The following is a 23061-nucleotide window of genomic DNA, read 5'->3' as shown; positions in this document are numbered from 1 at the left end:
AAAAAAAAAAAAAAAAGCCAGTGCAGCCGAGAAGGAGTAACAGAAAACAGAGGAAGAAGACTGAAAAGAGACAACAGACAGAAGACAGAAGAAGAAGAAGAGAAGGCGACAAGAGATAGAGTGAAACGGAGACTCATACCTAGAGTTGCCATCGCAAGTCAACCTCAATCCTCTCCTGGTTTTTCGCAAGAGTTTCTGGAGTATCGTTATTGTCTTCCTTGACTCCTGCTACTCTCCATCGCAGGTTCCTTCTCTAGGAAGGAGAAGGAGAAGGAGAAGGAGGAGAACCCCTTTGTCGTTAAGTACCTCCCAACCCACGATTCTGTTTTTTTTTATATTTCTTCTAATCCCTTTTTTCTGAATTTTCAGAATTGCCCTCCTCTTTATCCTTTAATTCCTTTGTCCCATAATTTTTCATTACTTCCAGTTATACCCCTGCCCCTATACGTGATATTTCACTTTGTGTTTCAAGTTGAACTTTCCAAAGTTACAATCTTGCCATTCACATAATTAATTCTAGGGAAATTTACCACGCCACCCCCTGGAGAATGCCACAATTATAAGACCACCCCATCTGTTTCACCAAATTATACTCAGACCCCCTACCGTCAATCACTGCTAAGGAATATACCTTATATGCTGATGTTAGCAATTATATTTTATTTCAAATACCAAAATGCCCTTATTAAATATGAACTACCTAAAATACCCTTGTAATAAGTTATAATTTATTTCACCCAAATGGATAGATTTGGACCACCGGCTATCTTTCGGAGCAGCAATGGCGGCATTGACGACAGACGGTGGTGACCAGACCTAACAAAAAATAATGGGAAAAAAAATTTATCTTCCTCTCTTTCTCGCTCACCCGTGCGCCCGCCCTTTGTGTTCAATGACACACACCTGTAATCAAAACAAAGACAAAATGTGTTCAACTTTTTTTTCCCTCCTTCCCTCCGCCATCATCACGGAAAGACATCGACATATAAACAAGAAACAAAGAGAAATGTTGTAATTCACCTTACCTTTTGGGAAGTAGAATGATGCCAAACCAGAGAAGCTAGAAGGGAGCTCAAATGAGACAATCTCCAGTAGCTCACGGATTTGAGACGAAGAAGTAGAAGGCTATGGGTATATATCTTGGAATGTTCACAGTTCAAATTTGGACAATAACAGAACAAGGTATTTGGGTGGACCTAAACAAATCCTGTTCCCCCAAAAGGTAAAACTTGTCTCCCAATCCCACTAGTGTGGGATGGATTCAACTCGGAGCCATTTCAACTGAGTTACAAATTTTATGTCTTATAAATTTACTAGTGAAACGATTTCGAGCTAGGCTACCTAACAACTCTCATCAGCATTTCCAAAAAATAGGTAAAAGGTTGGAACTTAACTCAGAAAGCAACAAATTACCCATCCAAATTCTTGATTTCAAACGTTGAGGACCCAAATATAATCAAACAGTAAATCACTAATACACAATAATCAAAAGCAAGCAGAAATTCAAGATAATTAGGACCAACAGAAGCAAATTATTTATGAACATTTCACGTACCTGATCTTGCTTTTGGATGAGAAGTATCAGTCGGTCCAGTTTAGCCCAAAACCTGATTGTTCCCCTTGCTTTTTCCAAATTGAATTGCGGCAGGAGTTCGCAGTAATAACGTTTACAGAGAGTGGAAGGCGAAGCGAATGAAAGAAAGAAATGGAAGTACAGTTGAAAGAAATTTGGAACCCTAGACCGCTTCGATTGTTGTTTCTTGAGCTTTCTCTCTGGGTCTGGGCTTGAAAGACGAGAGGAAGAGAGTTTTTTTCTCGGAAAAAGCAGTAACACCTGACAACCCCCTTAATTTAACCTCACCCTCTTGTCATTTTAGTAAAAAGGCTATAACAGTCATTTTCAACTCTTGACTTAACAGTGACTGACGGTAAGGGGGTCTGAGTATAATTTGGCGAAACAAAGGGGGTGGTCTTATCATTGTGGCCTTTTCCAGGGGGTGGCGTGGTAAATTTCCCTTAATTCTATATATTTACAGTTCTGCCATCATCCCCTCACCTTCTATTTATTTACCCTTTTGCCACTCACTCCACCTATAGTGGTTCTAAATAGAAAACCTAGCCAATGGTTCTATTGGATATCCGTAAAAAAATGCAATAGAGAAGCTCGATGAGGCTTATCGACTTTGCGTGGAAATCAAATCCATAGCACACTCTACCTTCAACTATGTGATCTCAGTCATTGAACAACAGGTAGAAGAACCAGAAGATGAATCATCAGTGGTAGAAGATGAGAGGGCACTGTTGGAAGCTGAAGATCAACTTGTGGAAAATTTTAAATTAGTTGATCTCTTCAGTCAACCGATTGATTTTATTTTCCCGAGTCACTATTTCACCAATGAACTTCGCGTCGTGGATTTCATATCATTCGATCTTGGTTTCGATGGTGATTTCATACAGGCAAGGATGGATGCTGATCTATTGATGTTGATTCTCCGATTCTACAAAACTCGTGGACGAGTTTTTCTTAATGCTGGGGGAATTGATGCAGATACGCACCCGTCGAGCAGTTCATACCCATTTGGGTTTTCGGATAGGGATGAACCAGATCCATATTGGTTTTGGGTCTAGTAGGAATTTAGAAATTTACTTTATTTAGGAAGATTATCTTTGATTTTATTTTATTCACTTTATTTTAGCAAGTTAGATACACGTAGGATTTATAGAGTCGATTTGCAATTTGTTTTCTTGTTTAGGGTAGTTTCTTATTTCAGTAGAGTTTCTATTTTATGTCTTTTATTTTCCTTTAAATTGGTTGTAACCAATAGACAAGTTAGATTGAAGAAAATATGAATTGAGTCAGTATTTGTGAAGTCTGCGGGCTTGTGTGAGCGATTCGCCTTCCCCCCTTTCTTAGTGCGATTTCTCCCTCTCCCCTGCAACTTTGAGACCTATCTTGGGGAATTCTTTCTTACTCTTATTGGCCCTCCATCAATAACCTCATACAAGTGGGTTTATATTCAAATTTTATAATTTCCAGAATTACCACCTCTCTTTTGTTTTTATTTCCCACTTTCATTTATTCTATTGTCATTCCAACTCTACGCCTCTTGTCCACTCTCCCTTCTTTATGATCTAAAGTTAATAGTAAATTACAATTCCACCATTCCTTATTAGAAGCTTCAACTTATTTATAGAACTGCCATTATCTGTTGATATTTGGTTGCGAAATTTGTGCTATTTGTTAATTAAGGGGACCCTAAGCGATACGATTCCGGTTTTGGAATCCGGATCCGCATCAGGTCCAAAACTTATCATCCTAGTTCCACTCCTTTTATGACAATGCATTTAAAAACTGGATACCAATATTTAGTTGCCTAAATTCAGATTGTTTAGGGAACTTTTGTGACAACCCAAGATACGGCAATTGTACCAGACCTGCCTGGGAGATCGTTAAGGGGTCCCCTCCACCAAGAGATTGCTTAGTACTAGGGGGTTTGGAAGATCGGTGACGGTGTGCAAACTTTAGTCCCACTTTGCCGAGGGGGAGGTTGCTGGACTAGTTGATAATATCTAGTCTTATTGACATGGTACATCGTGTTTTAAAGCCTTGAAGACCATGGGCCAAAGAGGATAATATTATGCCAAGGTTAATGGGGCCAGAGAGTTACAACTTCCATAAATAGCTGATACTGAAAGAAGATCTTATCTTCTTGATTGGACTTGTAAATCTCTCCTCAAGATATTCATGATCTAGCATAGTATTTTATTTATTATACCTCTTTAATGTGTGTGCACGCGTGCCTTTATGTTCATGTGTGCCTTCTTAATATTTTATTTTTTTTCATTTTCCAAAGATTTTGTGGATTGAAGAAAAACTTAAATGATATTATATCTGACCATCTTTCTGGAACTGCAAACTTCTCGAAACATGTATGATATGAAAATTGATTGTTCAGTTTCGAGAGAGCACTGTACTAGGGTGCTATGGGTTTCTTGTTCATTGAACTCCAAGTAGCTCTCTCTTTAATCAGATTCGAGCCTCAATGATTACCTTAGATTTTTCAAATAGTATGCATAGGATGTTTGTCTAATCCAAAAAGTGGGTGCGCATGAGATCTGAAGGAGTATCCAACAAAGCTGATAATTAACTGTTCTAAACAACAAAACGGGACCTGAAATCAAATCTTCTATTTTATTTTATTTTATTTTTTTAAATTATGAGATCTAATGACATCTCCTAGTTGACCTAGGGTGCCCTGCCAGTTCAATGGTGTCACACATTACTTCTTCTGTTGATTTGTGATCTGGGTTCTGTATATTGGAATGATCAATATTTCCACTTTCAGTTCTTGTTCAATGCATTTTTTATATTAATTACTTGAAAGGTGTTTCTGATTTTCTGTCACAGATTATTGACGGAAGATCCTAATCAGAGACTTGGAGCTAAAGGAGCGGCAGAGGTAACAAGGATAATTGGTTTCTGAGATTAGATTATATCTAGGTGTAGAACATAGAAACTCTTGACTTCCTCCTGGAATTGATTCCCAAAGGATTATAGTTAATCTGAGAAATATGATCCAGGTGAAGGAACATGCATTCTTCAAAGATATCAACTGGGACACGCTTGCCAGGCAGAAGGTGGACACTATATAGTCTGCTTCATTTCTTCTATCTGGTTTTATACTCAGGCGGTAATGGCATTTGACTAATCTGAATTGGCACATCTGTCACAGGCTGCATTTGTTCCAGCTTCAGAGAGCGCACTTGATACAAGTTACTTTACAAGCCGATACTCCTGGAATACTTCAGAGGAACATGTTTATGCACCCAGTGAATTTGATGATTCCAGTGACAATGGTAGCTTGAGTGGCAGCAGCAGCTGCCTGAGCAATCGCCAGGATGAAGTGGTACCCATCTTTATTGATTTACCTTTGATTGTTCAGAAGTAAAAAAACCTAAATAATTTTATTAAATTCTACAACCTGGTAGAAAATATATCATGAGCATAGTTGTCACGGCGTCAAATCGATCCAAGGCGGTGGAGGGGTGGCTAATCGATTTGGCGATGAATCGCTTGTTATGGCATTGCCATGGTGGTCAAATTGCCCATGTGTCATTTTTTATTTCCCCTATTCTTTAAAGTTAATTAGTATGCTAATTTTTTATTTCCCCTATTTTCTCAAGTTATTTAGCATGCTACAAGCCTATAATATATACCCTATAACATATAAAACCAACATTAAGCAACATCAAATCATCAAAAATCAACATAGCCCTATCAAAATCAACTTGCATTTTACAAAAAATCGACCCCCTAGTGAATTAGGCGTGATCTGGCGTCCATGACAGTGCCATGGCGACGCCTATCAGCCAATGACGACCGCCATTTGTGAGTCATGTAAATCGTAGCATTGCCATGAACTTCTTTTTCCGCCAGGACGCCAAATCGCAGCCTTGGCGATGCCATGACAACTATGATCATGAGGGCCCCACTTTAACTTCTTTTTCCTTTTCACCAAAATTCCAGAACACTTTCAATTTAATATCATTCTCGTTGTCATCATCATCTTCTTCATTAATGTTTGGGATTGACCTTTTCTTTGGCAACATTGAATTCATTGAACAGGGAGATGAATGCGGAGGTCTTGCTGAGTTTGAGTCCGGTTCATCTGTCAAGTACTCGTTTAGTAATTTTTCATTCAAGGTATGTGTTTCATAATGGCTAATAACAGAATGCTATCAAGAGCACAGTGCTGTCATTTATCAAAATCTAAACTGCCTGAGTCAGACACAACTCTATTCCTTCATTTATTTTACGTCGACGTCATGATGATTTTAATCTAACTGATATAATGCTCAATGGCAACTGCTCATGTTCCTATTAAATCATTGCCTATTCAGAACTCTATTTTCATGGCCCGAAGTCATGGATTTGTTTTAAGTTGGTTGCGGTGTTAAACCATGCAGTAATGGATGTATTAAGTGGTTAAGTTTTTGAGGATTATATAGCCTGCTTGATAATTGTGAAACTATGTTGTTAACACCTCTTCTCACCCTAGAATAACTTTTTAGTTTTTATTTTTTTTGATATATCTTTGTGCGTTTGAGCAGTTCTGTGAGATTTGTTTTGCTAAGAGGGGGATGTTCTGACTGGAGATTTTAGAGAAAATTGAAGTGTGAAGATGTTGGCTTGATTCTGTTCTTTTTTCAGTCGACGTTTGTATCATGAAATCCAGCAATCGCATCATTTGGGGGGGGGGGTTGGAATCCAACCATTACATTGCCATGCGGTGAAATTGAACAATTGCTAGGAAGATTTTAGTTTAGCCTGGAAGTTACGATCTAACCATATTATCTTTCTGAAGCTGACTTGTTTTGTTGCTTATATGCACTTCCAGAAAACAGTAATTTTCCTATTGTCCCTCGACTTATTGAGTATATTTTTATGTTTTTTTTTTTAATTATTAATTTTTATTACTAAGTTTCCATCATGGATCCTTTTTCACTGTTTTTCTGTGGTTGGTGCCCAGAATCTCTCCCAGCTTGCGTCAATCAACTATGATTTGCTTACTAAGGGATGGAAGGATGAACCACCCAGCAAACAATGATGCTTGACTACCCAATGTTCTATACTGAGAAATGAAAGTGGGGGTTGACAGTTGGTCAACATGTGAGGATCCCATTCACCTCAACCATCGGTTGTACAGCCTGTAAATGTAAGATGCTAAGCATGGTTTTCCAACTATGGTTCTGTTGTTTTTCATTTGTTGCCAAGTATTTCTAATGTTTTTTGATTCTCCAACTTGCAGAGATATTCTATCAAAAATGAAAAAGAAAAAAATTTGCAGAGATAGAAGCTTGAGAAGACAGACTTTGGGGATGTGCTCTTTCCTGATATAGGCTATTGCCCTACTTATTGGGGCTTCAATTTTAGTCTGAGTTGTTTGTTTGGTTTAAGGACCTCTCTGTACATTATTGATACATGCCTCAGGGTGGGCCTTCAGATGTAAACAATGCGGTTTCTCTACCATAGCAAAGAGATCACATCCCTTTTACTGATGTGTACTTTCTCAGAGCATGAGTTATCAACTTATTGGCTTATCCGTAGTGTTCGTGGGTCCTATCAAGGCTTCCTTGGAAAATTCCGTGTGGGAAATAGTTGGAAAACTGGTTTTCCTGACTCAGTTCTCCTTTAGAAAAACTTTGGTCATTTGGTCTGGTCAAACCTAGTCAGTGTTTTGTCACGTTTTCTATATATATATATCAAAAGACAAAAAGAAACAAGGAAAAAAAAATGAGGGAACATATTATTGAATTTTTGAGTTTATATCATTGCCAACATATTTAAAAATCTCTAGATTCGATGGGTTTTTAGTGATTCAGGTAAAAAGACCTAGTCTTATTTGATAGGACTGGGACATTAATGATTGATTGTTGTCATTTTTTAACCCTAGTTGAGTTTTACATGATTCTTGATTAGGTTTTTCAAATTTTTGACTGAGACCCTGGTTTTCCGGTTATACTGGAAACTAAGGGAAATTGGCTGCTTATAGGGACACCATTTAATACCTTGTACAAGTCCCATGTGAATTATAGGTCTAAGTAGTTTTTCTATAGGTTTTAGTATGTATAATTGATTTAATAGCGTATCAATTTTAATTGGTTCAAAACTGGTGGTTTAAACTATTTCACTTCATATGAAAAAGTGAGATCGGTGATATAAAGCAAGGTCTTTCAAAAGTGGAACAAGTGTTAGAAGTGCATTCAACTGATTCAATATGAACCTAGAAAAGAGTGTTGAGGGTTGAGGGTTGAGGGTTGAGAGTCAGAACAAACGTATAACAAGAATTCTAGATTAACGCCAAGCTAATTATAGTGCAAAGTTGGATCTCATTGGTTTATAAGATTCAAAAGGTTTATGGATTCCAGGGGTGCAGATCTTTAAACTCAAACCGAATCATTTAGTAAACAATTTTATTTTTCCAAATCAAAATGAAACTGATTGATAAATGATTTATTGATTCTGGTTTAAATGATTGGATTTGATTTCGATAAACAGTTCTCATTATTCAAAAGTAAGATCTGCTTACCATTCTTGAAAACATTGGCTTCTCTTTTTTTTACTCCCAACATTTGTGATGGCCACATGGGGAAACCATCCGTGGTATATTTTTTCCCTAAATGGTGGGTTATCAACCGTGCTTGAAAATTGAAAACATTCACTAGTCAAACATTTTCTATGTTAATTTAACAATGTGCATGTTTTGCAAATTCTAATTAGATTAGAGGCTGGCTCATGGTTTTCAAAACCAGATGATTACCCCTGCTCTGAATGTACTGAGTCTGATCAAGTTAGGTTAATTCCCGGCGGATTTCAGGACATATTAAAATTAGAATTGGTGGAGATTGATGGAGAGCCAAAGGCTTTGAATACATAGATGCAATTAAATTAGACATGAGGAAGACCTACGATCAGGCGGTATAGCCATTTTACACATACAAGATTCTGCGAGACTTGGATCATGAGGTACCGAGTCCCTGTCAAGGGTAACCTAGCATAAGAATGTACCCTTACAAGAGGTTTTCAAGCCTTCCCTTCTTTGATCCAAGCTGGTTCAATAGTACTTCGAAATTCTATTATTAGGTATAACTCTTGTGATTCACTCCATTCCAATATAATCTACACAAAAATCTCCGGTATTGTAGTGTACAATTCAAACCATCTTCAAAGTTCAGAGTCAAAACTTTGAACTTTGAGATGGCTCATACTAAGTATGAAGTCCCTTGGAACTTCACCAAGTCCATGTCGGGTGTGAACGTAGAATTTAGTCACAATATATAGGGACAAAGTGCCAACAAACACTATCAAATATCAATGCTTGATTGGTTTTGCATTGAGATTGTATCATACATAAGAGGGTAACGAGGTCATTTCATCTAAGAGAGAGAGAGAGAGAGAGAGAGAGAGAGAGAGAAATGCTAGTGTACCCCGCCACTGTGGGACGTTCAAAGAACCTTTTGCCCAAAAGACTATGCATTTAGGGAAAAGAATGCTATCTAGTTGTGCCCTCTGTGCTTAGACACAGGATGCTATTGCCCCTACGGTTGGATGCTTGTGCATTAGTGTAGTACCCATGTGATTTAGTAGTGTTGTTTCTCCCCTGTATTTATGTAAATAAATAAATAAATCAAAAGTTCGTTTTTTATAGGGAAGGAGAATGCTACTTGATTGCATGGTTTTTGCACTAATGCAGGGCCAATGAGGGGACATATAGGTGCATCAACTAGGGTTGGTGTTCATTTTGTGAGGGTGCGGGGCAGTCATTTCATGAGATATCTGGGTAATGTTACTTTCCTTATTTTTATGATATGAATTAAGAGAGGGTTCCCCGAAAGGCAACATGACCCTTGAGCTAGTATTGGGTCAAGGGACCGCATGAGAATATCAATAGGATGGGATTTTTGCCCTTCATTAGGGACATAGAGGTCATTTCACTGACTATGTCAGGGAGCAGGCGCCACGCTGCCACTTCGTTTAGTGCAAGATCGCTTCAGAGTTGACCTTGCCAGATAATTGACTGGTGTGATCTCACTGGCAGCTATGTTCTATGTTCTTTCAGATCAATTGAGAGATTCTGGGAGTTACCCTTTTCCTTGATGCTTGTCATGATCTCCTTCATAAACTGAAGAACCATACCCATGAGTTCCTCTAACAACAACCATCCAGGTTACTTCTTTATAGTTTGAATTATTTAATTTTCAATGTAGTTTTTGTTGATTCTCCCAATTATTGATGGGTTTTTTTTCCTACTGATATTAAACAAGCTCCATCAGGCACAGGAAGGGAGTGAAAGGCCTTCAGTGCTGATAGGGGCTCAAAGTCAAAGATGGTCTCTCCAAGGAAATCTTATAGTCAAGAGCAAAGAGGCTTGGATTGGAAAAGAGAAGATGTAAAGCAATCCAATTTCCTCATACCTCATGATGCAGAATCTCCAAAGAACATTGAATCCCCTGTAAGCAGGGACCAGATTGGTTCTGGGAAGAAACTGCCACTTCCAACTGCAAAAAGCCAGAGAGAAGCTATTTCATTGAAAGCTGAACGGGTAAATTCCTCGCAGATATTAAAGAACAGGGGAGAAAGTTCTGATGCAGTTAGGGCAACTTTTAATTCTCCTGAGCTTCCTTCTTGGGTTGATCAGCAGAATCTTTCTGATAATACAGTCATTTGTCGCATTTGTGAGGAGGGAGTTCCAATCTCTCATCTGGAAAACCATTCAAGAATCTGTGCAATTGCTGATAAATGTGATCAGAAAGGTGGTTTAAGTGTTAATGAGCGTCTTATCAGTATTGCTGAGACTCTTGAGAAAATGGTAGAGTCTCATTCACACAAGGACTTGCAGAATATAATAGGAAGTGTGGATGTTGCAAAAGTTTCAAACTCAAGTATTACTGAAGAATCTGTTGGTCTATCTCCAAAACTCAGTGATTGGTCCCATAAGGGTTCAGAGGACATGGTTGATTGCCTTCCTGGAGCTGTTGATTTTGTTTTCGTGGCAGGAAAGGGTGCATATGCTGAACATGAAGATCTTCCACAGGTATCTCCTCATTTAATTCTTCACTATCTTTGCTGTTCTGTTTTCGTCTTTGGCTTGCTTCAGACAAATAGATTACACTCTGGTGGACATATGAGCATGATTTTAATTGTAACAAAGGAAGGGTGAGGCAGGATAATCATGGGGTGAGATAGGTTTAAATTGATGCTGAAGCCTAACAATAAAATAAATTTCAGGGATCTTTAAAATATTAAAATCACAATAGAGAATAATAGAAAATTATGAAGAAAATAGAGAAAGAGTAGGTATATTTGTGAGCAGAAATTTATTTATGGGGTTCTGGGAATCTGTCGAGATCTTCGGGCATCTATCAAAAGGGCTAATAGAAGGAATCCACTTCCAAAATTTTGGAAATATATGAGAAATAATTATTTTTCAACTGAAATAGTTAAGCTCTTAGAATTCTACACATCAATTAAAGAGAATAGAGTCATTTATCTCTATTTATTTCCCACTTACACTCAATCGAAATTTCTCAAGTAGAAGAAGAAGAAATCATGTCACAAATTGACACCCTCCGCTATTTATTTTCTCAAATTTGAATTTTAATGTTAATGGTCATCGTGGTATTAAACAAATTTTGAATTGGTGCAGATGAATGAAATTGCAGATATTGCTCGATGTGCTGCAAATCTACCCATGGATGATGGCCAGTCCATTTCAAATCTGGTTTCCTGTCTGGAAGACCTACGGGTTATAGTTGACCATAGAAAACTAGATGCACTTACAGTGGAGACATTTGGAGCATGCATAGAGAAATTGATCAGGTGAGTATTTAGTTCGAAAGATTGCTTATCCCCCCCTCCCCCTTTTTGTGGTGGTACTTCCAGTGTTTTGACATAGCATGGAAAACCACCACCCCAGCCAACCTCCCGAAGTGAAGGCGGGATTTGATGCTAAGACCTGGCGACAACAAGCCTAGGTCCTTACCAGCTGTGCTAGCTGGCACCTTTGATTGCGGGCTGCAAAAAATACTTTTGAAAATAAAATCTTCTCTTAATTTGTTCTTGTGCATACTTATATTTTAAAGTTATATCCATATGGCAGAACTGTTACTAGTGCTATTGCTTTTATTGAAACTTGCATCAAGCTCTTTTTGCAGCTTTTTAATGGTCCATTTGAAGAGTATTTTTAGTGCCGAAACTTCCTTTGCTTTCCTTCAATACTTAGTGGTTATTGTGGTTCTATAGGGAAAAATACTTGCAGCTCTGTGAGCTAGTAGATGATGATAAGGTTGATTTAATGAGCACTGTAATTGATGAAGATGCCCCCATGGAAGATGATATGGTTCGTAGCTTGAGAACGAGCCCTATTCACTCTTCTAAGGACCGCACTTCCATAGATGACTTTGAAATAATAAGACCAATCAGTCGTGGGGCATTTGGACCAATCTACTTGGCAAAAAAGAGAGCAACGGGTGATCTTTTTGCGATTAAGGTACCTATATTTAATGTTTTCAGATAGATATACTTTTGATGCCTGCTTGAAAGTTATGCATTGGAAATTATCTTTCACTCATATGTAGATCAAGATAATGGTTGTTAGCAGCTAGTGCTTTGTGCAGATGCTGATTTCAAGCTCTATAGTTCATGTAGGACTTGCTTTCACTTTCTTTTCTTGTATCTGACAAGCATAATTGCCTAATGTTAATGGTTTTACATTTCCATATTACTATTTAGTGCACTTATGAGTGCTATACTGATTATTTATTCGTTTGTAATATTTTATCAGGTTCTTAAGAAGGCAGATATGATCCGTAAGAATGCTGTTGAGAGTATTTTGGCTGAGCGTGACATCTTGATTTCAGTCCACAGTCCTTTTGTGGTGAGCAGGTCTAGCGAGTGAAGTATTCCTTTCGAACTACGGTTTTATTTCTTCTCAGTCTAACTGGAATTCGAATTGTATCAGGTGCGCTTTTTCTATTCTTTTACATGCCGTGAGAACTTATATATTGTCATGGAATATTTGAATGGAGGAAACCTGCATTCATTGTTGAGGAATTTAAGATGCTTGGATGAGGATGTTGCTCGCATATATATTGCTGAAGTTGTAAGCTCAAGTTTATTAAATGGGAAATGTATTGTTTCTTTGTTTGAATGTAACTCTTTGACTTTCGTAGGTAATTTCATGCAGGTGCTTGCTCTGGAATGCTTACATTCACTATGCGTAGTTCATCATAATTTGAAGCCCAATAATTTGTTGATTGCACATGATGGTCATATCAAGGTTAATATGTTTACACTTTTGGTAGAATCTGGGGAATGTAGGGCTCTGTGAGGAGTATATTTGGTTTGTTTTCATATCATTGCCTTTTGAAATGGCATCAAGATCTTAGTGATTGATCTTGTTCTCTGTAAAATCATTTAACCTAGTTTGTGTACTTAACCTTGTTTACTGCCCTGGTATCTGACAGCATTATATGGTGGGCAGATGCTGTGTCTTGTGTCATTTAGTCTGTGTTCAAGAGTCAAATAGTTTTGCTTCTTGTATGCTATTGTATTCCTTTACCTTTATACACTAGTGTATTAGAGGTCCCCTCCCCTCTCCCTCTAATGGGTACTGTCTATTGTTTTTACAACAATTATATATCCTTATGCTAAATGTTAATATGTTCTAGCTTTCTTCTGAGCAGTTGACAGACTTTAGGCTTTCGAAGGTTGATCTCATCAACAAAAACGATGATTTGTCTGGTCCAGCAGTTGGTGGGACATCTTTGCTTGGAGAAGATGAACCACAGTTCTCTGTTTATGAGAAATTGACTCAGCGAGAAAGATGGCAAAAACATTCAGCTGTGGGTGCTCCTGATTATTTGGCTCCGGAGATACTCTTAGGGACTGGATATGGTGTGTAAAGCTTTCTTAGTTTCTGGCTTCCTTGTGTATTTTTTATCTCATAGATTTTTGTAATATTTTACTGTTTACATCTTGCAATTTCAGAATTTCTAATCCTGTGACATGTTTTCATTTACTTAGGCACAACTGTAGATTGGTGGTCTGTGGGTGTTATTCTTTTTGAGCTGATTGTTGGCATACCACCCTTTAATGCAGAGCATCCACAGGTTATTGTCTTGATCTTTATTTTGCTTCTAGAAATATTTTTTGACTTTAAACTTTATTATGCTTTCCGGGTCGAGGCATATGGTTTCCGGGATGTGGTTAAATGCTATTAATGAGAACAGTAATTCATTATTCTTCACAATAGGTCCTGGAGACTTTTTGTTTCATCATGCGATTGCTCTAAGTTTACATACAACTACATTGATCTTAGTTCATTGCCAGCTTATTGATTCTTATCAACCAATATTATTCTTTACTGCAATTTTAGAAACCCTGTGTCTGTGCATGTGTGTGTGTGTGTGTGTGAACGCATGCATAAAGTTTTGTTCTCTGTTCTGATATTTGTTGCAAGTTTTGAGTACTGATGGGATGGTTTTTTATTTTCTTATTTTCTTGTAGACTATTTTTGACAATATACTCAGTCGTAAAATTCCTTGGCCCCGGGTGCCTGAAGAGATGAGCCTTGAAGCGCAAGATCTAATTGATCGGTAAGAAAATCTGTTCCTGTTGCCATTGATTGCAGACATGTTTTTACTCTTTCCAAGGCCAATATGAGTATTGGTGTGATTGTATTTAGTTTAGTTGTAGTTTCTTTTGGGTCCATGTAATGAGGGCTCCCCATCTTTAGTTTATGTTCTCTATCTCTTTGTTTTAATTATTATTATAAATCTTTGAATATGTTGTCATGTTAAAGACCAATGTATGAATGTTAGGAATGCAGACACTTACATCCAAGGATAAAATGTTGAAAAATCTTAGAAATTCATGCTAGATATATTAAAATATTAACAAGAAATTTCTTATTATATGGAATCAGCAATCTAGCGTTTTTATTATCTTGAGCAAATCCTTTTAGTTCTATAAACACTTCTTAAGCATGGTTGTTCCTTGTTATTGATCTGTATGACTATTACTACTGTCTGTCTTCGGAGGTAAGAGGTTGAACAAGTTAGAAACTTCCTTTTGTCTTCCAAAAACTCATTGTCTGAATCTTACTTTTGTCCTTAGCTGTGTGAAGTTTTTGGGCATGGGAGAGGGCTTTGTTGCTGAAGCTGTTAAGACAGATATTACAATTGAACTTTTTACTTGCACCATTTAAAATGTGTATATGGGGTCAAGAATAGGAGTGACAATCTGGTGTGGGAGTCACACCTTGATAGAAGGTTGGTGCAAAGAATGCATTGCCGAGTCAATTCACTTACTTCTTCTGTAATTTCAAGTATGACTGGTCTTATTGGAATCTGAATTTTGGCTATCCAGCATCATTTCCTGGTGAGCAACCTTAAATATAATGCAGAAGAAATAATTTAAAGATTGTAGAATGTTTCATTAAGTAAAGGGAAAAGGATAGATATGCTAGCGCATTACCTAGGAATAATGTATGCTAGCAGGATTTTAACCGTTACATGAAACAAACAAAATCTCATCCGTTCATGTGGCGAGGTCTTATAGAACTTGCCCAATACCGCTGCTCCACGATATCCTTTGCCATCATACCGTGACCGTTGTAGACGCCAAAGAACTTCTTTGGTGAGTTTACGCCGGCGAAAAACTTGACCTTGGGCGTCACCTTGATCTGCCAGAACCGCCTCCGACCACCACCTTGGTTCTGGTCCTGCCCAACTCCGTCTTTGGAAGTAGAGGAAGTGAGCTCCACTACACGGATCTTCCGACGGCGGGACCGCGTCACCTTGGGCATCACCTTGATCCGCCAGAACCGCCTCCGACCACCACCTTGGTTCTGGTCCTGCCCAACTCCGTCTTCGGAAGTAGAGGAAGCGAGCTCCACTACACGGATCTTCTGACGGCGGGAACGATGAGACCCATCAGATAGAGAGGGGTAGGTAGCAGCGGCTCAAACCAGAGGAGTCAGTGGAGAACCTTCTCCCGAGTCCTGACAACATTCCTGAAAGAGGAAGTCTTAATTCATTTTATTTCTGTCGGATTATATGCCCATATCAGTTTTTGAGTTTAAGGAAACGGACATTAGAACCAGAGGATTTGGTAAGAATAAAATGCCCATGTCAGTTTTTGAGTTTAAGGAAACGGACATTAGAACTAGAGGATTCGATTAAGGAAACAGGTATAAGAACTAGAGGATTAGGTAAAAATCTCTTCTGCTACTTCTTCCTCCTCCTCCCAATCGAGATTGTCGCTCTTCTCTTCTGTTTCATCCATTAACTTTCACTCGAAAAGGAGATTGTCAGGATGCATGGAGGGCCATACGGTTTGTGAAACTGAAGATTCAGGCACTACCCAGAAGAAAAGCAAAGTACCCCAGTCGTTGTTGGACCGATTTCGGAGAAGAAGAGGACTGGCCATCACTGATCTCACTGCTTCGGTGTGAAATTTTTCTCCTTATGACAACTCTCACCGGAGTTCACTTTCTCTGGCTGGATCTAGTAAAATGAATGTCTTTTCCGACAGAAGAGAGAGAAAGAGAGAGAGGAAAGGTGTTGCAACCGTGGATTGAAAATTTGTATATCTTCTTTCCATCCAACGGTTCAATTCAAGTTGACCAAATCCTACGGTCAAAATCCCGCTAGCATCCTAATTCCTAGGTACTACGCTAGTATACCTATCCCTCTTCCATAAGTAAAATACAGAATTTTTTAAGGCATATTCTTAATGTACTTTCATTACATTTCCATCTTCTCAATGCACTCGGTTACCACCTTCATTCTTTGGCAATGGGTCAATTTCATGGCTCATTGAGAAAGATCTTACTGAATCTAACACAATATTGATATGAAGGTCATATGGCACAATCTAAATGGCCAACACGGTCTGTTTGAACAAACTAGAACCACATCAACATTATTAACTGAAGCAGGTTGACCTGAACATGACCCATTGATTAACAAGATGTGTTACGGTTGGGGTACTTCCATGCAACTAGTGAATGCGTTGTGTCAGGTACCCAGGTTATGGCGATTTTGACAAGCAAACTACATGGCAAGACTGATTTCTTGTCAAACCTATCCAAATTCGCTTGATTGCCCCTATTAATATATTTTTCTGTAAATTAATTAAATTAATCTAATTCATTATTTATTTTTATATGGGCCACCCAAACTTCCTGGTTATAAATGGGTGCTGGCAGTCATCTTTACTCCTTGTCCATCTTGTCAATGATTAGCTTGTCAAACTTGCCCCATTGCCTCTCCTGCATCTGAAGATTAGAGAGCAATTATCCATACATGTTTGTGAATTGTTACATGATCAATTTACAATGTGAATTGAATGGTCCAAAATTTAACGTCCTAGTTTCACTCCTTTGCTGAAAATGCATTTAAAAACTGGTCTACCAACGTTTAGGTGCATAAATTCAGATTGTTTTGGGAACTTCCATAAATAGCTGGTACTGAAAGAAGAACTTATCTTCCTGATTGGAACTTGTGAATCTGTCCTCAAGATATTCATGATCTATCTCTTGAAATGTGTGCATGTGTGCCTTTATGTCCCTATGTGCATTCTTGAACTTTTATTTTCTATGTTTTCCAAGGGTTTTCTAGATAGAAACCTGATGGAATGTGAAATTGAATTTATGAAACTATAAACTTCACTGGAACACGTATGATATGAAAATTGATTGTTCAGTTTTGAGAGGCACTGTACTAGGGTGCTATGGGTTTCTATTTCGTACTTTGAACTCCAAGTAGCTCTCTCTTTAATCAGATTTGAGCTTCATCTATTACCTTAGATATTTTGAAAACCTTATTGGGTTTATCCTAGTATGCATGGTAGGTTTGTCTAATCCAAAAAGTGGGTGTGCATGAGAACTGAAGGAGTATTCAACAAAGCTGATAAATGACTGTTCTAAACAACAAAATGGAACCTGAAATCAAATCTTCTATTTTTTATTTAAATTATGAGATCAGCTGACGTCTCCGAGTTGGCCTGGGTTGCCCTGCCAGTTCAATGGTGTCACACATTACTTACTTTCTGGGTTGATATGTGATCTGGCTTATGTACATTGCAATGATCAATATGGCCACTGTCAGTTCTTGTCTACTGCATTTTATATATTAATAACTTGAAAGTTCTATTGTGATATTGTGGGAAAGCTCGCCTTCCCTTCTGAGCAATAATTAATCAAATCTGGATGGAAAGAAATCATAGGAAACGGACCTCAAACTCTTGCCCTCTTGATAAGATTTGGGGCTCCAAATTCTTTGATGTCAAGGCCAAGTGCCTCCACTTGTAACCTCTCCCCTAGAAACAGTCATATTGTAAATTCCTGGGAGCTGCCCAGTTCCACCATCAGGAATAGCTCTATTCCCTAAGTTGGTTTTGCTTTCTCCCCCCTCCCCTTATTAGGGGCTGTAAGTCTTTGTTTTCTTTTCGCTTGTTAATGAATTATTTATTCACCAAAAAAAAAAACTTGAAAGTTGCTTCTGATTTCTTGTCCCAGATTATTGACAGAAGATCCTAATCAGAGACTTGGAGCTAAAGGAGTGGCAGAGGTAATCTTGATAATTGATTTCTGGGACCAGATTATATCTGGGTATAGGCCGTAGAAACTCGACTTCCTCTTGGAATTGATTCCCAGGGAGGATTATAATTAATCAGAGAAATATGATCCAGGTGAAGCAACATGCATTCTTCAAAGATATCAATTGGGACACGCTTGCCAGGCAGAAGGTGGATACTATATATACTTTGCTTCATTTCTTTTATTTGGTTTTATACTCGTGCGGTAATGGCATTTGACTAATCTGAATTGGCACGTCTGTCACAGGCTGCATTTGTTCCGGCTTCAGAGAGCACACCTGATACAAGTTACTTTATAAGCCAATACTCCTCGAATACTTCAGAGGAACATGTTTATGCAGCCAGTGAATATGTCGATTCCAGTGATGATGCTAGCTTGAATGGCAGCAGCAGCTGCCTGAGCAATCGCCAGGACGAAGTGGTACCCACCTTTAAAAACTGATTTACCTTTGATCCTTCAGATATGAAAAACCTAAATAAATTTATTAAATTCTATATCCTGATAGAAAATATATCATGAGGGCACCACTTCTTCTTTTTTTATTTCCACCAAAATATCATAAACATTGTCAGTTTAGTATCAATCTTGTCATCATCATTAATATATGGGATTGACCTTTTCTTTGGCAACATTGAACAGGGAGATGAATGTGCAGGCGTTGCTGAGTTTGAGTCTGGTTCATCTGTCATGTACTCGTTTAGTAATTTTTCATTCAAGGTATGTGTATTCATAATGGCTACCAACAGAATGCTATTGATAGCATATTTTGATTTTTCTTTTTTTTTTTCTTTTCACTAAGCTTCTGTCATGGATCCTTTTTTCATTGTTTTTTCTGTGTTTGGTGCTCAGAATCTCTCCCACCTTGCATCAATCAACTATGATTTGCTTACAAAGGGATGGAATGATGAACCCCCATCAAAAAATGATGCTTGAAAACCAGATATTCAAGCATGGAATTGCATAGATAAAGAGGTATCTGATATAAAAAAACCAATCCATATGTAAACTGCTCAGGCTCAAAGAATAATCTTCTATACCTGACACTGAAATTCTAATTACTGATGGAATTTTTGCAATGCTAACTTACAGAGCTGGAATGTTTGCTTTTTTTTATAGGAGAAAGTTTTCCTTCAGGCCGCGCGATGGAAAACTACAGCCATTAAGGGCTGTCAATGTCTGCCCCTTATTTAAGAATGTTTGAAAATAACCCCCCCCCCAGCTGTTGCATGATACCCTATGGACACCATTCGAACCCCTGAGTCAAGGGATTCTCGCTTTACCATGGGTGAAGGAAAACCCGATCCTTGCTTATATATCCACATAGATACAAAAAGGGCAAAAGCTCGGATCAATTCAGGAATTTGCTTCTCTATTTAGTATCTTGTGTCTGAAGAATTTTTTTTTGTCTTGGGATATTAAGCAGTAAGAAGGGACTTAGTTTGTGTTGCACACTGTTGGCCTGTTGGGCTAGGAAGAGCAATCTTGATAGGCTAAACAAAGACCCATCTGTTGACATTTCCTTTAGATAATAATACTATTAGTTTTATTAAAAAAAAAAAAAAAAAAAAAAAAAAAAAAAAAAACGTAGGGCTGTTTTTGTATGATTTCAATTTTATGGGAACATAAACTGAAATTATAGGGTTTGGTACATCTTTTTCCTTAGTTGAGGGAAATTGAAGTTAGTTTCATTTTTTTTTCCTGCAATTTTTTATTTTATTTTATTTTATTTGGATCACCTTATTGGATTTGGGAGAGGGTTTTCCATGAAGCCCGTGTGAGGAAGAATCTGCACACCACACTATTGTTTGATGTATCGGTCATGGATCACAGTACTGGCACAAGCCGATCCTATATTGGTGGAACGGTATGAATCAAGGATTAAAAAACAAAACCCGATTTTTTAAGGAAACCAGAGGCAAAACCATCTGGCCGGGATGATTCATATCGCTACTGTATCAGTTTCTGGGGTGACCGATCATTGATTCGATACCGTGCACTTAAACCATGCACCATACTTTTGGTTTTTGGTATCAGCAGTAGTGGTATCAAAACGTATACCTTGACCAGTAGTAATATCAGTCTGTATCGGCGTGATTTGGTCCTCAAATATATCGATATCAGACCCTTTGGACTAAAGGTATTTCTGGTATGTATCGGATAAGTATATACTAAATCAATACTTAAAACCATGACCACACCAATGGCTGTGTAGAGAATGGTATCATTCACATGGTCAAAGCAAGAGAAAATAATAATGATAATAATAATTAAAAAAAAAAATGAGAGGAAAACAGTACCATGTTGCTGGAAATTTTTTACTCTCTTACTATATCAAACCATTATTCAAAAGTACGCATTATTCATCATTAAATAAAAAGAGAGTAATTCCGTGCACAAGACTCCTACTACTACAAGGTCTGAGAGGGGCAAATGAACACCCTCTTCGTTATTCTTGGAAAAATTTCCTTTCAAGTCTTGTGGCCATATTTGACTCTTCACCATGTCAAGCAATATCTGAAGTTTGAACTCTTCACCCTTCTTGAAAATTTCATATTTTAAAAGAAAACAATGCTTGAAAAATGAAAACATTGACTAGTCAACCATTTTCTATGTTTATTCAATCATGTCTAAAAGCGTGTGAATCTGGTGTGTGAGGTTCTTGCATATTTGAGGTCAGGGAAACTACGTACTCTTACCTCAAGAATGTTGAGAGGTTATTTTGTCTTTGATCACTTGACTATCAAGTCATAATGTTCGTATCTTACCATTGGACTAAGCGCCCCTTGTTTATTCAACCATGTCCATGTCAGCCAACTTCTGTTCAGGGCAAACACCATTCTTCCCTCCTTTGATGTTTGAAAGGGAGTTTGGGCTACAAAGTCAAAATTTTGAACTTTTCAAAATGCTCATACTAAGTGTCAAGTACTTGGGATCTTTGATAAGTCCTTGTCAGGCAAAAACAAGGAATTAGTCTCAATATACAGAGCCCAGGTCCCAGCAACACAATGGGAAAAAGTCCCACTAGGAATGAACCAAAAGAAAAGGAGATCCTTTCTATTTGGTTGTCATGTAGACCAAAGGCAATCTTATATATAGCAAAACACATGGTCAACTAATTATTAAAAAGCCATTGATAGAGCAGAACAGTTCAACCGTTCAAAATACATAGGAAAGGTTTGATACAAAATGGGTTATATGATTGAGTTAGATAGCCATATTATGATATATAATGATTCAAAGAGTTAATCTATTAAACCAATCATTCCAATGGACCACATGAATCCTCCACATGGTATGTGGCCATGCAAAACACAATAGTTATTGGTATCACAAGTGTTTGCGATTTTTTTTTTTTTTTTTTTTTAAATAACAAGATTTATTTTCATGGTATTTCGGTTTTTGATTTAAACTATCTGTTCCTATTCAAAGTTGGGAGAGTAGACAGTACTGATTAGAATTTTGGTATATATGCAAGGGGGTAGTCGAGTTGGCAAGGGACCTTCGCCTCAGGAAGCGCAAGTGCTTTAGGTGAAAATTGAAGGTATGATCGGATTCATGCAGTTGTGGGGTCAGTATGGGCCGGCAGGATTAGTCAGACCGAAGGTCTGGATACCCGTCGTGAGAAAAAAAAATACATGGGATGGATACAAATACACAAGAGAGTAGACTCTGAATTTGACACATGATTAATATAGAGACTGTGTCCTCTTTATCCAACAATTAGAATGGATACAACATCTGTCCAAGTTACAAAATATGTCTTATAATATTTAAAAAATAAGAAACCCTCGTGACAATAATATTTCACTTGACCCAACATGAACAAGCATCTAGACCTACAAAGTTTTGCATCATAGAGAAAATGAAATTTTTTGTTGTTGTTGTTTTTTTTTGGTAATGTAAAATGTGTTAATTTTGTTCCAGTTTTGAGTGTATTCACTTAATTTCATTTACTTCCTCTCTCATTTTTTGCACCCCAAAAAATCTCATTTTATTGTAATTTATATCTAACCAAACAGAGCCTAAAGCTGTGAGCATCTAGTTTGATTACATTACAGAAGGAAGCTTCCTTTTATGACCAATGGAGAAGAGAACTTTGTGCGGCCCATCACTAAAGCTCTAATGATAAGCTTTATTTATAGTCTGTCTTTGTACATACTCAACTTGGATTTTCTAGAAGTGGATTTGAAATGTGGCCATCAGAAAATTAAAAGACTCCCAAACAGATTCTAAAGGGTGATGATGACCTGAAGACCATAGCCTAGGGGTGGAGGGTGGAGGGTGGAGGGTGGGGGGTGGGGGCAGAGATCTGCTAAGGCATGACCAAAAGGGCTTATGATTAAGGCCATGAAAAAAAACCCTAACCAAGAGATCTTGTAAGGATAAGCAATCTGTGTTCTCTCATGGCATAATATGAAAAGGATGGGTTACAGCAGAAGATAAGAACTTCTGCACCAAACCCTTCTCTTTAATTCCCTTCAGTGGTCACTGATTATGACCTCTACGTGGATGATGATGCAAGAAGTGGATCTCATTGAATCAAACGTGCAAAAGCTTCATATGACCTTATCTTTTATAACTTGCTGACTTCTAACCCATTAGATTAAGCAGAGAGATTAAGTCAAGAACACCTGCCCCACAAATCAAACGTGGATTTTAGTGATTAATTTGAACCCATATTGTGGAATTGTTGATTTATATCTCTTCTTCTCCTATGGAAAAGACTCCATTTTATTCTTGTGTTTAGTCTTGTGATTGGTGCAGCTGTTAGTTTATTGATGATTGACGCAATGCCCAATCCTCTCCCTATAATATATTATTAATCGTAGGGTTTAAATCCAAATAGGGATGAGAAAAGATGCTCTCACATTTTCCTTGTGTTTGGTTACAAACGAAC

The 23061-nt window shown here is 37.8% G+C and overlaps 2 protein-coding genes across 4 annotated transcripts in view; both read left to right on the top strand.

Annotated features, from left to right (window-relative positions):
- Nucleotides 1-7101, top strand: part of LOC122077561 (probable serine/threonine protein kinase IREH1) — a 28036-nt gene extending 20935 nt beyond the window's left edge. The window contains exons 13-18 of the mRNA XM_042643529.1: nt 4409-4460; nt 4582-4638; nt 4734-4907; nt 5627-5704; nt 6531-6716; nt 6810-7101. Coding sequence (XP_042499463.1) covers nt 4409-4460; nt 4582-4638; nt 4734-4907; nt 5627-5704; nt 6531-6608 — 439 coding nt within the window. The 3' untranslated portion in view covers nt 6609-6716; nt 6810-7101. The remainder of the gene's footprint in view (nt 1-4408; nt 4461-4581; nt 4639-4733; nt 4908-5626; nt 5705-6530; nt 6717-6809) is intronic.
- A 2482-nt stretch (nt 7102-9583) lies between these two features.
- LOC122074089 (probable serine/threonine protein kinase IREH1) lies at nt 9584-19615 on the top strand. Of its 3 annotated transcripts, none has more exons than XM_042638932.1 (16): nt 9584-9727; nt 9841-10595; nt 11208-11380; nt 11804-12050; nt 12345-12437; nt 12522-12662; nt 12747-12839; nt 13246-13456; nt 13586-13671; nt 14069-14157; nt 18084-18135; nt 18257-18313; nt 18411-18584; nt 18804-18881; nt 19014-19136; nt 19281-19615. In XM_042638932.1, the coding sequence occupies exons 2-15, from the start codon at nt 9888-9890 to the stop codon at nt 19095-19097; spliced, it is 2286 nt and encodes a 761-aa protein (XP_042494866.1). In that variant the 5' UTR covers nt 9584-9727; nt 9841-9887; the 3' UTR covers nt 19098-19136; nt 19281-19615. The 3 variants fall into 3 exon arrangements, with proteins under 3 accessions (XP_042494866.1, XP_042494848.1, XP_042494858.1); XM_042638914.1 differs by having other exon boundaries at nt 9835-10595; XM_042638924.1 differs by having other exon boundaries at nt 9826-10595.
- Nucleotides 19616-23061: the final 3446 nt, after the last annotated feature.

The sequence above is a fragment of the Macadamia integrifolia genome, chromosome 1, assembly GCF_013358625.1.
Source record: "Macadamia integrifolia cultivar HAES 741 chromosome 1, SCU_Mint_v3, whole genome shotgun sequence".
Taxonomy (NCBI): Eukaryota; Viridiplantae; Streptophyta; class Magnoliopsida; order Proteales; family Proteaceae; genus Macadamia; species Macadamia integrifolia.
Note: the sequence above shows the minus strand (reverse complement) of the source record. Positions and strands in the feature narration are given on the sequence as shown.

Coding starts and splice junctions, on each gene's coding strand:
- LOC122074089 (XM_042638932.1), top strand. CDS start 9,888: ATGGTCTCTCCAAGGAAATCTTATAGTCAAGAGCAAAGAGGCTTGGAT. Junction 13,672..14,068: donor TTAATGCAGAGCATCCACAG/GTTATTGTCTTG, acceptor ATTTTCTTGTAG/ACTATTTTTGACAATATACT. Junction 14,158..18,083: donor GCGCAAGATCTAATTGATCG/GTAAGAAAATCT, acceptor TTCTTGTCCCAG/ATTATTGACAGAAGATCCTA.